Source organism: Oncorhynchus gorbuscha, linkage group LG09 (assembly GCF_021184085.1).
Source record: "Oncorhynchus gorbuscha isolate QuinsamMale2020 ecotype Even-year linkage group LG09, OgorEven_v1.0, whole genome shotgun sequence".
NCBI classification, from domain to species: domain Eukaryota; kingdom Metazoa; phylum Chordata; class Actinopteri; order Salmoniformes; family Salmonidae; genus Oncorhynchus; species Oncorhynchus gorbuscha.
Window position 1 is genome coordinate 66,410,651 of NC_060181.1, and position 14,635 is coordinate 66,425,285.

The following is a 14,635-nucleotide window of genomic DNA, read 5'->3' on the forward strand; positions in this document are numbered from 1 at the left end:
CACCCTCCCTACACGCCACCCTGCCAGCTTGCTCCCATCACCCCCACCCCAGCCTATGCCCAATGTGCCTACCACCTCAGGCCAAGAATCTACCAAATGTGCCAAATTCTGCCCAGATGCAAAGATATTGTGCCCCCATTGTTTAAAGTGTCACAAGTTCTCTTCGGGCGTATTCATGTCTTCAACTAAACACAAATGGGGGAAATATGTGTGTGGGTGAACTTGGAGGCATTCATTAGACATTTGAACTATGCAAGGTCCATTACACTAGAATACAACCAAGAAGCATGAAAATATGTCAAGCGTGCAGGCCAATCACTCTTCTCTTCCTCCTCTAGGGCCAATGAATGATTCGGAGGTGATTGTTCAACATCTGCTCCCCCATCTTAGCCAAAAATAGTTTATCTCTATACAATTTGGCTGTGCTACAGCTAATTGTAATGGTTTGTGATTTGTCCAACAGTATAACTAAACATTAGCTGAGGTCGATATACAGGGTCTCTATGAAAGTACGATATTCAACAATAAAAGGCATGTCAAGGCAAAAATGAATAGTTTATTCATGACTAAAGAAAAAAAAGAACAACAAAATTGTGCTCTTAGAAAACATGAAAATAATTTCCATTGTAACATGTAAGTAGGCCGACATAGTGCAATTTAATTGAAAGGCAAATCCATTTTTATTTGTCACATTCGCAGAATACAACAGACCTTACCGTGAAATGCTTACTTACAAGCCCTTAACCAACAACGCAGTTCAAGAAATAGAGGTAAGAAAATATTTGCTAAATAAACTAAAGTAAAATAGAAAATAGAAAGTAACACAATAAGATAACATAACAATAAAGAGGCCATACACAGGGGAAGTCCCTGAGAACTAAACTACAGCAGCAAGGCAGAAGAACAATAATACAATCTCATCCATCCACACTGGCCGAAGAAGCAAAGCAAATGACTAATAAGGAAGAGAAATACCTGGTTACCTAGCAACATCAGCATTCTCTGGAGCATGCTAGGCTTATTTTAATAGTACACAGTAACGGAATATAACTTAATGGCCCATGTAACGGAATATAACTGCTCCCTCAAAGGCATCTTTCTCTTCTCATAACACTAATGTGTTCTGCCATCTTCTTCGAGGTGGCTATTATAGTCTACAGACCAAAGTCCAATCTGAGGGAGGTACTAGCCTGGTCCCAGATCGGTTTGTGCTCTTGCCAACCCCATTGCCAAAGTCAAACATTTTGAAACAGTTTGACATGACAATGAGTGATAAGCAGTTGACATGACAGCACAAACAGACTGGCACTCAGGTGCTAAAGGTATTACATTCCTTGGAATTTGGCACAGGCCTTTAAATTCATCACACCTTCTCTCCTACGCTACCAGAAAATACATATTAACAACTTAATATCATATGTATACATTAATACATCTTTCCCCTATACTGGAAGGTCAATCTCTGAATTTAACAGAGAGTTAAATGATTCCCTATTATATCATTGGTACAGTACACACAGCAGAAGAACCAGACTCTAGGCAGATCTAACCTGAGTGGCTAACAATAGGACCACTGCCTGTGTCCTGATTCTCTACCATCCCCACCATTGGTAAATCCATGAGAGTGAGTGTGCAAGGGTAGAGAATCTGGACACACCAGTCTCAACTAGATGAAGGAATGCAGCAGTGGGAGGGCGAGACAGCATACAGGGGACGAGAACAGAGCCAGAGGTGTATACCAGGCCACCCTTCTGCAGTCTAGTGATCCTCAGATCAGATCCAGGCCTGTCTGGAACTGTGGACAGCATGCAAACAAAGGGCTTAGTGCTACCAGTGGCTGTGAAGCAAACAGCTGACTGTGAGGCAAAAGCTTCTTTGTATGGGGATCTCCATCAACAAGAACCCAAAAAGTCAGCAAGGCAAAAGGTGTCCTCCCCACTGTCCATCTAGATGTCCCTTCCTGCCTGGTGTCATTTGGCCCGGCCTCCAGGCTGTCGCTGTGCGAGGGGTCCTGGGAAGTGATGCAGGGGGGGATAAGGCTGTCCAGCCCATGTCTGTGTCCCGACTCCAACAGCCAATCATGGAACTTCTGCTCCACCAGGGCCTGGAACTGACGCCACCGCTCTCTGAAAATAGACAACTTACTACAGGAACAAGACTCAGAAACATTAGCAGACAACCAGAGTTCACTTTAAATGAGCACTTGGGCCCCTCAATTAGCTCCCCATTAAATGATTGCATTTATTTGTAAATCATATTAGTGAACGCAACTGGGTCACTTGTTATGTAAATTAAGCGACACAGTAGTCACAGACTTTTCGAGTGGCTGCATTATATTCACATTGATCCTGGAAACTGGAAAGCACTTCATATTTCCACTCACTGAGCGTTGGTCAAATTGCTGATAAATCTAAGCGGTAGAATGGCTGACTGGTAGTGTCTGTGTCTGCTCTGTCACTCACTTGTTCAGGTGGGCATCCTTCACCATCTTCTGCCAGTCCTGTACACTCTTCTCCTTCTCCTCATGGGCCTTCTGGTACATCAATGGCAGTCCACCAGGCACCTCACAAGTGCCTCCTCCAATTGTAAAAACTCAGCGGGTGTCAGGAAACGGTAGGAGCCAGGGTCTGGGGTGGTGCCCTTCACACCCAGCAGTAAGGGCTGGTCCCAGGCGTTTGGCACCACAGCTAAACCCACACTTGCCATGTGATCCTCCAGGGAGGGGTAGTGTGTGGAAGGGCCCTGGGGTGAGAGCAGTGTTCCCGGGGAGGAGTATGGGCTGAGTGGGGCTGATGGCGTGGATGGTACAGTAGGAGGAGGACCCTATGGCCAGCCACAAACACCACCCTGACGTTTAGGCTCACTGACCTAAAACACACACACCACTGTGAATGTCATCGCACCTGAGCTAATGGACATTGTTACAGTATAGCAATATTAAAGGAACTGCTACGAAACCAATAACTAGTGTACTGATTTTGTTGCTCTCGTTATGTCTATGGGGGTCTTAAGCCCAGCTAAATGGTCTGTAACCTGATTTGATGTGTGCATAAACGTGGGAAGTAAGTGTGTGCGACTAGGTGTTAAATGTACTCACCCAGGAGACAGCCACCTTACCTTTGGTCCAGGGCCAGCTCCTTCTTGACCTCTTGGTAGGCCATTCCAAGCGGATTATTATTTGTTTAGATGATGAAACATAAAGGTGTACAAAAAGGAAAATACAAAAAACACATTCCCAACTAAAGAGATGAAGTAACACCATGAAACAAACAAAGGCCAACTGAGAGGCTTCTGGCCTCCTGTCCCCTGGACTGACAAGCAATCTTGATCACTTGCCCCTAAGGAATTATCAAGGCTTCCTGGCAGAACAGAGCCCTTGACTCGGTTGGTGCTGCTACTTGGAGATGGTGTGTGGAAGTGTATCAGGGTAGTGTTTGTCTATGTCCTAACACTAACCTTGTCCCCCCATTTGTTTTTTTATTTTTTTATTTTACCTTTATTTAACTAGGCAAGTCAGTTAAGAACAAATTCTTATTTTCAATGACGGCCTAGGAACAGTGGGTTAACTGCCTGTTCAGGGGCAGAACGACAGATTTGTACCTTGTCAGCTTGGGAATTTGAACTTGCAACCTTTCGGTTACTAGTCCAACGCTCTAACCACTAGGCTACCCTGCCCCGTATCATAACAGAACATTTCACAACTACTTAATAAATTATTTACTATGTTAACTACAGTAAAGCTCTAGTCACCAACACTGTGTGATGGATTGAATGATGGCTGAGATGAAAATCATCAAAGTCATCAAAGTCAAAAGTAGAAATTATATAAATAACAAAGCATAAACACTACTACCGTCTCTATTGAAGCTGATCTGTTGTGGTTGTTAAATGGGTCAGGCTATAGGGTTTCCGTAACAATGTGGGTGTTCCGGGCGATCTTAGCTCTCTTCATAGCGCCCTCCACTGGAGAACAGAAATACGGTCAGTCACAGACACACAGCCATGGTTCAAACCTGATAGCTCTCTACTTCTCCCACAAAAAAAGGTGAGCTATAAAACAGTCACAAGATAACTCACTAACCTATATAGACATACTAACACTGCCCGTCTGGGGTACACTGAGTCCTCCATCACCAGGCTGAGGCACTGCAAAGAAGAAAGAAGAAAAAGATGACTTTATTGTCCAATGTACACGAATATCTAACAGATATCTAACAGATACATGCGTTATACTTTATTTCAACCCCTCCGAAAGACACATACACGGTCAGAGGTTGCAGAGTTGAGCAGAGGGTACTGTTCTTACAGAAAAGGAAAACCATTTATTGTAAAAACTATGAAGACATGGGCGTTATGGACCCTTTCGCTGTTTGAGGCAAGAATAAAACAACCATTTGGTGTAATAATATAACGATCTTGTATTCCTGCTACCACACTCTCCCTAAAGCTGGCCACACAGCCAAACTGAGTAATCGGGGGAGAAGGGCCTTGGTCAAGGAGATGACCAAGAACCTGATGGTCACTGACAGAGCTCCTCTGTGGAGATGGGAGAACCTTCCAGAAGGACAACCATCTCTGCAGCACTCCACCAATCAGGCCTTTATGTTAGTGGCCAGACAGAAGTCCCTCCTCAGTAAAAAAGCACATGACAGCCTGCTTGGAGGATGCCAAAAAGTTTTAAACAAGAGTTCACCTATTTCATTGGTGGGTTCTGGTCTTCATATCAATATTGCAGTATTAGATGAAAGTGGTATCATAACTAACTAGCTGTTGTAAAAACTGATTTTTAACATTATAGTGAACAGAATGGGCATATGGACCCTTTCACTGACTGCTTCCTAAATGGCATTTATTTCACTGCCTCTTGCTCCAATGCAAATGTTTGTGTTGTCTGGCTCTGTTGTTCCCTCCTGGCGTCCTGGATACTAGGACGTCTGTCTGATGTTCCCATGACAACCGGCAAGCAGAGACGATCTGGCATAGAAATAGAATGAAGCTGACAGCAGTTGCTTGATTTATTTGCTTAGCATTAAGGGAACGTTAGTAGCTAGCTGATACAAAGCAGACTAACGCGTTAGCAGACAGACAAAACACTTGGCTTCAGTAAGTTTATAACTAACGTTAGTCTAAACGATTTCTGGTCCTGTCTCGAAGCTCCAGGAAAAGTAACTGGTAATAATGTCCTTAAATTCAAGTTTAGTAGCTTATCAACCTGGGCTGGCTTTTGGTTTGTTTATTACCGGTAACACTGCAGCCCACAATTCGGGCGTTCTTGCATGTGTGCATCCCTGCAGGAACGCCCCTTACCACTGACTCAAAATGGAAATTGAGTACCACAGTACGCGTTATAATACCCATAAAACCTAGCGGTAAACCCCGGAAATGGTTCCAATCGTTTTTCCACCATTCATTTTTCCATAGGGGATTTTATAACTACTTAATATAAGGTCTGTGTTTTGTGTAGGCTTACCCTGGCACAACGTTTTAACAACTGTGCAAATCTCCACCGGACAAGGTAACTTTTATCAGTTTTTATCTGTAATTACCCTCCCAAAAATGAAATATTAATTAGCTGCAAATGTAGCTATCATACAGAACTACACTTCCCGTCGCAAGCTTTAACGTCATCACTCAAGGCACAGAGTAGGAAAAACCTCCACATTTATCCATACAAACTCTCATCAACAAGTAGCAAGTAACCTAACATGTAAATATTATAGCCTTTTTAGTTTGTTGTGTGAATAATTGATAGTGTATTTCTCATGTATATATATTTTTTTTTTTTTTTGGGGGGGGGGCATTTTTCTAATTACCTAGCTAGCTACCTGGCATTTTTAAATTACTAGAATGTTGCATTCCCCAGGTACCCTTGTTTTAAAAAGAAAATGTCCAGTACAGACAGGAGGTTAGCGGTTGTTCTGACTCAGGTTCAAGGAGACGTGCTATTCCACTGAACATGCCCCGGAAACGGTTCCTTAGTCACTGAAGTTCCTCCTCTCTGGGCTCTCAAGACAGAGGGTTGTAGTCTTCGGCTGGGTATAGGTCCTCCACGGACTGCACATTGTTGGGCATTGCTGGCTTCCTCCACTGGCATTCCACATCTGTACGGCCGATATTGTGAATACTCCAAAATAGGCTGCATGGCTACACTTATGAGCTCCACAGAGGCATTCACATGTGGTAGAGAATCCCCTGGTCACTAATAGAGACCTCCCAAGAGGAAGGATGTTAAGTGCCATATGCCTTTCAATTCATGACTTTGAACACCTTGAAATGCATTTGTTGTAAGAAATGTTGTAAGAAATAAAGTTTGATTTAATTGATGACATTACAGCTGTGGAATATTTAATAAACTGTCATTTTCATGAGGACAAAAGTAGTTTTTCCATAAACTTTTAATATATCATTTGTGATTTATCATTTGACATATCAATCGTATAGTTGGAAGGAGTCAAGACTGTGTGAATGCATGTGCCACTCTGAATAAATAAATACTGTGCCTTTGAAGATGTCTCTAGTCATGAAACGGCAATACAGGCTGGATGTCTTAACATGATCAATTCTGAACATCAATAGATTTTTTGACCAATTCTCATCAATGACATCTTAGAACTGATTTATCACTCATCTAAGTCTGGTATCATTGGTAATCTGGTTAATGATTATATAATTGCTAAAATGGCGGGCAGGTAGCCTAGTGGTTAGTGTTGGGCCAGTAACCGAAAGGTTGCTAGATTGAATCCCCGAGCTGACAAGGTAAAAAATATTTTATTCTGCCCCTGAACAAGGCAGTTAACCCATTGTTCCTAGGCTATCATTGTAAATAAGAATTTGTTCTTAACTGACTTGCCTAGTTAAAGTGTATCTTTCCTTATAGAATGTTAACAGCAGTATAGTTCATATCTACACTCTGACACAGAATCAACTTTATCCCTCATTCTGGCCCTGACCAAACTGGTAAATTGCCTCTCACTATAGCTGCACTTCTCCACATGGCCAGGCGCATAGTGGTATTCTCCCATTTTAAAGCTCTTATGCTCATCCTTGCCATCAGGTTTGAAATAGACACCGAGGTCGACATACTGTACAAACAATTATCTCAGCTAAGTAATACCATTTGTTTGTATCTACTGCTCTGCTAACTAGGTAGCTAAAGTGTAGTCAGTGGCTAGCTGAGACAGAGAAGGGGGACAGAAGAAGTTCAACACTTTATTCAATTCATTTCAATACAGCACATGAGTTCATCTTGGATTGGGCACAGGTCTCTGATCGCACTGGTGAACGGTAGCGGACAGTGTCAGCTAGAGATGATGTGCAGGAGCTTCCTGCAGGAATTTGTGGTCTTGCTGAGGTCTTCTCTGTTGCTGATTAGTATTGAATTATTTTATTTTTAGGCAAATCTATTGATAGAACTCACTTTGTCACAAGAGAATTACACGGTTATCAAAATGTCACGCAAAGATAAGCCTACACCAAATGCATACTTAATTTGAAGTCTCTGTAAAATTGGTGGGAAAATTATTTTAACCATTTCCGTGTTTGACCGCTAGGTTTTACGGGTATTTTTATAGTCCACTGTGGCAGACAATACTTTTATTAACAGATTTATTTTGCCCCTGACTATAGCAGTCCTAGCGGGAGCGTCGCCTGCCCTCACCATTGTTAACAGAACTGCAGGATAACAGTCCCCGACATGCAGGGAGACAGGAGGCTAGGGCGACAGTGTGCTAGGTAACTAGTTAACTGTGTCGCCCTCGCTTGCGGGGTTTCCCGATTGCCATCATTTAATAGCACCGGGAAAACGGTGCCTGACAGGCGGGGGCGAAAGACACTGTCTACAGGTGTACAGCTACCTAGCTACTAGCTAGTGCTTTAGCGCCCCCTACTGACCCCAGGATCAATCCTGCCTGTCCTAATTAAAACATTTACCAGTAGAAGTATAAAGAGTGGTTCCTGCAGATGCTGGAATGCCCACCAGTGGAGGCAGCTGAGGGAAGAATGGCTTGTAATAATGGCCGGAACAGAGCAAATGGAATGGAAACCATGTGTTTGACGTATTTGATACTATTCCACTGAGCCTGCTCCAGTCATTACCATGAGCCCGTTCTTCCCAATTAAGGTGCCACCAACCTCCTGTGATGCCCACATGCAGGAATTGCAGGCTGCAATTGCGCTCTTCTTTCTCAATCAGACAGAAAGGGAGAATATTTATCGATTTTGGGGGATATTGCTGAAAACGATGTACATCCTACATTCATCCACTAAAAATGCTATTGCAAAGATATAGCAAAAGTTTACACCGGCTTTTGTTGCTGTAGCTAAAAGCCCATTTATGCTCGATCAGAAATGTGGCCGGAGGGTGTAATGGAATTGCAGAGCGTCTGGATTCATGCAGAGGCCTAATCGAGCCATGTACCGCATCGCCTTGCGCCTCCCAAATGTTGTAACAATGCGGAGGGCTCAATAACAATGCGGAGGGGTCCATATAGTGCCATATAGCTCCGCATTGTCATTATAGGTGGACGATAGATGGTGGCGGGAGGTCCTGTATAAACAGAACCTAACTTACTTGATTACTTCCTCCACAACAGCTCTGCGTTGCTCTACGAAGCGCAGGAAGTACCGTATGAATGCCCAGAGACCGTAACACTGTAAATGCTGCATGGCCAATGCAGACAGCAGTTTGACCATGCAGCGCCTTTAAGGGTGGGCGTGCTTTAGGATGAGAGGCGGGACTTCTGGGTTTCACGTGGGCGGTTCTGATTTGACAGAAGGAAGAGAACTGGTGACAGAAGGAAGCCAACATCAAAAAGCCGGGTTGTTCTGTTGGTTTCTTGAAGAAACAGGGATCTATGGCCGTTAAAGGGATGAATCTGGGCAGTGTTTGCTGTCTTGTCCTGTATTTTGTTGCGGCAGTGCTTGCAGGGTAAGTACATGTTTCTATATTATCCGTGCACACGGCTTCTGCAACGGTTAAACGCGGTGTCGCTAACTGGTACACATGTTTCACTGTGATTGGTCTACACTTTTGAACCCCATTCTCCATGTGTAATATGGCTAGCTCGCTACTAGCTGGAGGGGTAAAAGAAGCAATCTCAAGAACACGCTAAATAAATAGTTGTCCGAAAGGGTAGTCAACATCACCCTTGCCTGATTCTTTGTTTCCAGTATCGTGTATCGGCTGAGTCATACTATTCAAGGGAATGATGAATGCCATCTCAGGGAAGTGGGCTAGCTTTCCCGCTGGCTTTGTACTCTCAAATGAGTTATTGATATCAATCGATCACTCTGGGTGATCCCCACTTCACAAATACAAGACACAAGCAAAAATTATTATATATAAACGACACGTTTGCGAACCCTACTACACCTGTCCCTATCATGAAGGGAAATAATGTATCTACAAGAGTCTGTAGCTAAATTCCCCTCGCATTTTCACCTTTCTCTACAGGCGAGATTTCTACAAGATCTTGGGGGTGAGCAAGTCGGCATCTGTGAGGGACATCAAGAAGGCTTACAGAAAACTGGCTCTCCAGCTGCACCCTGACAGAAACCCCGATGACCCTACTGCTGCTGACAAATTCGCAGACCTGGGGTCAGCCTATGAGGTAGGAAATTACCCGCTGTGTTTACCTGCAACATATATCATTTATCTTCTAATGTGTTGAATGGCCCTTTTTTTGTTTTACCAGTATAATAATGGTGTCTGATTTGTGGCTTCGGAAACAATGCTCATGTCATTAAGATATTTACAAAATATGAACGGCAACTTAGTTGAGTTTTATGAGTTAACGCTAGCGTTTTATTGCTTCACTCCCAATAATATTTTAATACATCTAATTTAACCAGGGTGTATATTAGGGTTTTCGTTATATTTCATTTGCTGAAGCGCCCGAGGCACCGATACAAACGTATTTTGTAGGAAACTGAATCAACCTATTTGGTTGTTGTTGGTAACCTAACGTAGCAGGCGTAAAAAGATGCCTGAGCGGGTAACGTAAATTAGGTTGAAAATACTGTATCCCTTAACCAAGGAGAGTGTCTATGGAAACGACATAAGCCTTTTGATTGGCCAAGAAGACCGTGTGGCTGCCTCTGATTGGCTCATATTGTGGTCCGCTTGCTCTCATGAAAACACGACGTGGAGCACGCGGACCTGCTCAGTGACCGCTTCTATGATGTGCACCAATGGCATTATGAGTGACTACTAATCCGATAACAAAATTGAAAGGGTTCAAATTAGGACAATTGCATGATGAGCTATTTAATATTGTTTTATGTGATATTAAGACTTTGCAATTAAAGTTTATACAATGTTGCAAATTCACACATTCAACGAAACCCTTTATTTTGTGACTTAAATGAGTTAGTCCCTGGTGTTGTGCTGTTTGTAGGTGCTTTCAGATGATGAGAAGAGGAAGCAGTATGATGCATACGGAGAGGATGGTCTGAAAGAGGGTCACCATGGTTCTCACAATGATATCTTCTCCAGGTAGGTTGACCTAATAGTAGGTTTACCTAATTACCATAATATACTACATATACCTCTGCTTAACAATACCTAATGAGCGTTCCATTCATTTATACTACTAGGCACTAGTGTGTGTGGTAAAATAATGACATCTGTATTCCAGTTACAAGCCATACCCAATTGTAGGCCTAAGGCCATGTGAGGTTTTAAGAATCAAAGAATGCCTTCGGCATCACTGTTCTCTCATCAACAATCACCTCTTACAGTTTCTTCGGGGACTTTGGCTTCATGTTTGGAGGTAACAGGCAAGGACAACAGGACAGGAACATTCCCAGAGGAAATGACATAGTACTAGATCTGGAGGTCACACTCGAAGAAGTGTACTCTGGGAACTTTGTAGAGGTACTATTAATCACTGATGGTGGTCTGTGATATATTGTATAGGATTGATGTGCTTCACCAGTCCTACCCTAGTCCAACACATAGCTACCACTCTCATCATAACATCTATATGCACCGCCCAGGTTGTGCGCAACAAGCCTGTAGCCAAAGAGGCCCCTGGGAAAAGGAAATGCAACTGCAGACAGGAAATGAGGACGACGCAGCTCGGACCTGGACGCTTCCAGATGACCCAGGAAGTAGTGTGTGACGAGTGCCCCAATATAAAGTGAGTCACTGTCCTATTGGCTGAGATTGATAACGCAGGAGACAATGGTGTCTTTCTTTACATGCTCAGTAATAAAGCAAATAGTTTCACCCTAATGGTTAGGATTTGTCTCTCTCAATGATCCCAGGCTGGTGAATGAGGAGAGAACTTTGGAGGTGGAGATTGAACAGGGAGTGAGAGATGAGATGGAGTACCCTTTCATTGGTGAAGGTAAGCTGCTTACTCAGCCATCAGGATAACATGGGTAAACAAGTGTGAAGTCATTGTATATAAATAGTCATATATTTTACAGGTGAACCTCACATCGACGGCGAGCCAGGGGATCTACGCTTCCGCATCAAAGTTATGAAGTAAGAGCAGCATGCATTTCCTTATTTCAGATATTATATAATGATTCTGACGAGGCTGATCTACCCTTTTGAGTACTATACCTTTTTCAGTACAGACCAAACTGTCAAGTGAATACGTTGATGTTATGTAAATATTTTTGGAATGTACTCTACTTGCATTGTCTGTGTCTTGGCCCTTCTGTTTATCTATTTGTATGCTTGCTTTATGCAAATGCATTCTCTCACTCTGTTAGCCTGTTTCTATTGCACAGTAATATGTTGTCAGTTGAAGCCGTTTTATTGAACAATGATTGTGTGCTTCCAGACACCCAGTGTTTGAGCGTCGAGGAGACGACCTGTACACTAACGTCACAATCTCTCTGGTAGAGGCTCTAGTTGGCTTTGAGATGGACATCACACACCTCGATGGACATACGGTGTGTAAAGGCTCCTACACATCTATCCAACTACAGCCTACTAACGATCAGTGATGCATTGGGTAGTTTTCCCCCAACTCAGGCCAACTGTCTGTGGTCGATTCTACGTGTTTAATCAGGACCAGAAACAGGATTCCCAGTGGAGACCAATCATTTCTTTTATTTAACTAGGCAAGTCAGTTGAACACATTCTTATTTACAATGACAGCCAAACCCAGGCGACGCAGGGCCAATTGTGCGCCGCCCTATAGTACTGCCAATCACGGCCGGTTGCGATACAGCTTGGATTCGAACCAGGGTGTCTGTAGTGATGCCTCTAGCACTGAGATGCTGTGCCTTAGACCACTGCGCCACTCGGGAATACACATGACCTGTTTTTCCAACATGTAATCAAATGTAATGGCCAAGTTTCCCCGACCCAAATTAAGCTTATTCCTGGACTAAAAATAACTTTCAATGGATATTCTCCATTGAGCATGCTTTCTGTCCAGAGTAGGTTTTATCTGGGTTTGGAATGATTGGTCTAAAATTGACACATCTTTTGAATCGATAACAACATTGACTTGTGACTGCCCCTGTGGCAGGTTCACATTGAGAGGGACAAGATCACCAAGCCTGGTGCCCGGCTGTGGAAGAAGGGAGAAGGCCTGCCAAATTTTGACAACAACAACATCCGTGGATCTCTCATTGTCTCCTTTGACATCGAGTTCCCACAGACACAGCTGGATGACAATCAGAAAGAGGGTAAGGAGGAAGTTGATAAACATGCGGGAAGGGTTTTGTAATGATCTATTAGACTTGAGTTGACATTGATGCTATCAGTAAAAGGTCAACTGTATGTTACATATCAGGTATGGGGTCTTGTTCTTCCATAAAGATTAGGCATATCAACAATGTACACAAAGACTGAGAGGCGCAGGACACGAAGACAATGAAACTACTGATTAACTTGTCGGCGATGAATGATTCTGAAACATGTAATAATTATGATTAAAATGGTTAGCACTTTAAATTGTGCCTTTTGTTGTTCTCAGGAGTGAGAGGGATTCTGAAACAATCGTCAGTACAGAAGGTTTACAATGGACTACAGGGATACTGACACACCAAAAGACAGTCTGGACTGAGTTCTGCGCCACACAAAAAAACACACACACAAACAAAGGAGCACGCTTAGGGGTGTATTTATTTTTGGATTGTTCTCAGGATGGGTTGATTTGTTTTATTTTCTAATATTCTGAAGGTGGCTTGATGTTTTTTTTTTTTTAAGAAGTCCTGGTTATATTTAATGCTGTATTTGTCTCCAAAATTATTTCACTACCACCTTAATTCCCCCTCAAATGACAAATTACTTATTTGCTTCAATTTGGAGAGTTTGGATCTTCAAGTCAACATACCTTTTTAATGTCAACCACTGTCAACCAATCACATACATCTTGGATCATGGAAGCTCCCATTTCCAATGTTAAACCCATCACACCTGACTGAGCTCTAGAAGAGGAGCTTTCCTGGAATCAAAGGACTCTGGAGTCAACAACTTCTCATGGACATCAGCAAGACTGGAATACTATCACCCTCCCTGTTTTGATAAGTTTTATGTATGTGGTACTGTACTAGGTCGTTTCATTTAACCTTGAGGGATTTTAACCCCTCTGATACCTTAAAAGATTCGGTCAAAACACTTTGTAAATAAGAAAGAACAAACAACATTTTTTGCTTTTGTTGAATTAGATTATGTTTAGATGTATTCTTTGTGGTGTAAGGTTATGAGTGAGCATTCTGTCTGCTGAAAGAAAGGCCACTGAGTGTACTTCTGGAGCTACCTAGCTGCCTCCTCGTTAGGGTGACAAGGATATCATCCTCGTCTGGAGACTCCATCTCCAGCTTGCTCTGCCTCCCACCACCATCCACCCCTCTTGCTCTGCCTCTCCTCTCTCTCAGACTGAGTGTGTCTGAAATGGCACACTTTTCCCTAAATAGTGTGTTACTTTTTGACCCGCTCCCATAGGGTTCTGGTCAGAAGTTGTGCACTTTTAAAGGGCATAGGGTGCCATTTCAGCCCTGTGTTCTTTGGACTGCTCCTCCTGACTGAAAGAGACTACTGTGAATAATGGGATGTGCTATAGTACAGGAGAGAAAATGTACTTTTCAATTAAAAGTTTAATAAATAATTACCTGGTCAAATAACCTTACATAAAGGTTACTTTATGCTTTAAACAAAATTGGAGTGAATTTTACAGTATTCAATTGTCAAGGGTGTGAGAGATTTTATACTGTGTGTGTGTACCTATGCTGTCTTGCCTGGCTGGAGCACCACTGTCCACCTTATTGACATCTCTATCTTGCATGCAAGGCCAGTCGCTGTAGTCCCAATGTGTGACCAGTAGAGGGAAGCAAGTGTAAAGAATGGCTGCAACGGGTGTCTACTGTCACATTTACATTACATTTACATTTAAGACATTTAGCAGACGCTCTCCTCCCCTGGGCCACTCTCTATCTCTCTAGGCAAGACCTCTACACATCATAGACACCTTTGTCATGTGACTGCATTAACATGTCTATTATGGCATTGGCTTTGAGGATGAAGTATTGTTAGTGATCAGTGGATGGTTGTTTGGCTGTTGCACTTCCTTCTCTAGCATTGACTATGGTTTTACTGCAGTGATTGTCTGACTTAATTAGTGACATCACAGTGCTGTAGTGGTGTGTGTGTGTTTTGGTCGGTCCGTCCGTC

At 42.9% G+C, this 14,635-nt stretch overlaps 1 protein-coding gene and 1 long non-coding RNA gene across 3 annotated transcripts; one reads left to right on the forward strand and one right to left on the reverse strand.

The window, feature by feature from the left end:
• Positions 1–531: 531 nt before the first annotated feature.
• Positions 532–5,396, reverse strand: LOC124042921. 2 transcript variants are annotated; one of them, XR_006840228.1, is made up of 4 exons: positions 5,121–5,396; positions 4,082–4,146; positions 2,463–3,963; positions 532–2,126 (listed from the first exon to the last, which is right to left on the reverse strand). It is a non-coding gene; the product is annotated as an uncharacterized LOC124042921 (long non-coding RNA). The 2 variants fall into 2 exon arrangements; XR_006840227.1 differs by having other exon boundaries at positions 4,694–5,396.
• Positions 5,397–8,759: 3,363 nt separating this feature from the next.
• LOC124043969 (dnaJ homolog subfamily B member 11-like) lies at positions 8,760–14,093 on the forward strand. Its single transcript, XM_046363163.1, has 10 exons — positions 8,760–8,926; positions 9,452–9,608; positions 10,395–10,492; positions 10,738–10,873; positions 10,996–11,138; positions 11,266–11,348; positions 11,431–11,488; positions 11,793–11,904; positions 12,489–12,648; positions 12,939–14,093. The coding sequence occupies exons 1-10, from the start codon at positions 8,853–8,855 to the stop codon at positions 13,001–13,003; spliced, it is 1,086 nt and encodes a 361-aa protein (XP_046219119.1). The 5' UTR covers positions 8,760–8,852; the 3' UTR covers positions 13,004–14,093.
• Positions 14,094–14,635: the final 542 nt, after the last annotated feature.

What these genes read in the sequence shown, in the direction of transcription:
- LOC124043969 (XM_046363163.1), top strand. Translation starts at nt 8,853, where the DNA reads ATGGCCGTTAAAGGGATGAATCTGGGCAGTGTTTGCTGTCTTGTCCTG. An exon ending in GTTGCGGCAGTGCTTGCAGG is followed by an intron (nt 8,927 to 9,451) that starts GTAAGTACATGT and finishes CTTTCTCTACAG; the next exon opens with GCGAGATTTCTACAAGATCT. An exon ending in TTCCGCATCAAAGTTATGAA is followed by an intron (nt 11,489 to 11,792) that starts GTAAGAGCAGCA and finishes GTGTGCTTCCAG; the next exon opens with ACACCCAGTGTTTGAGCGTC.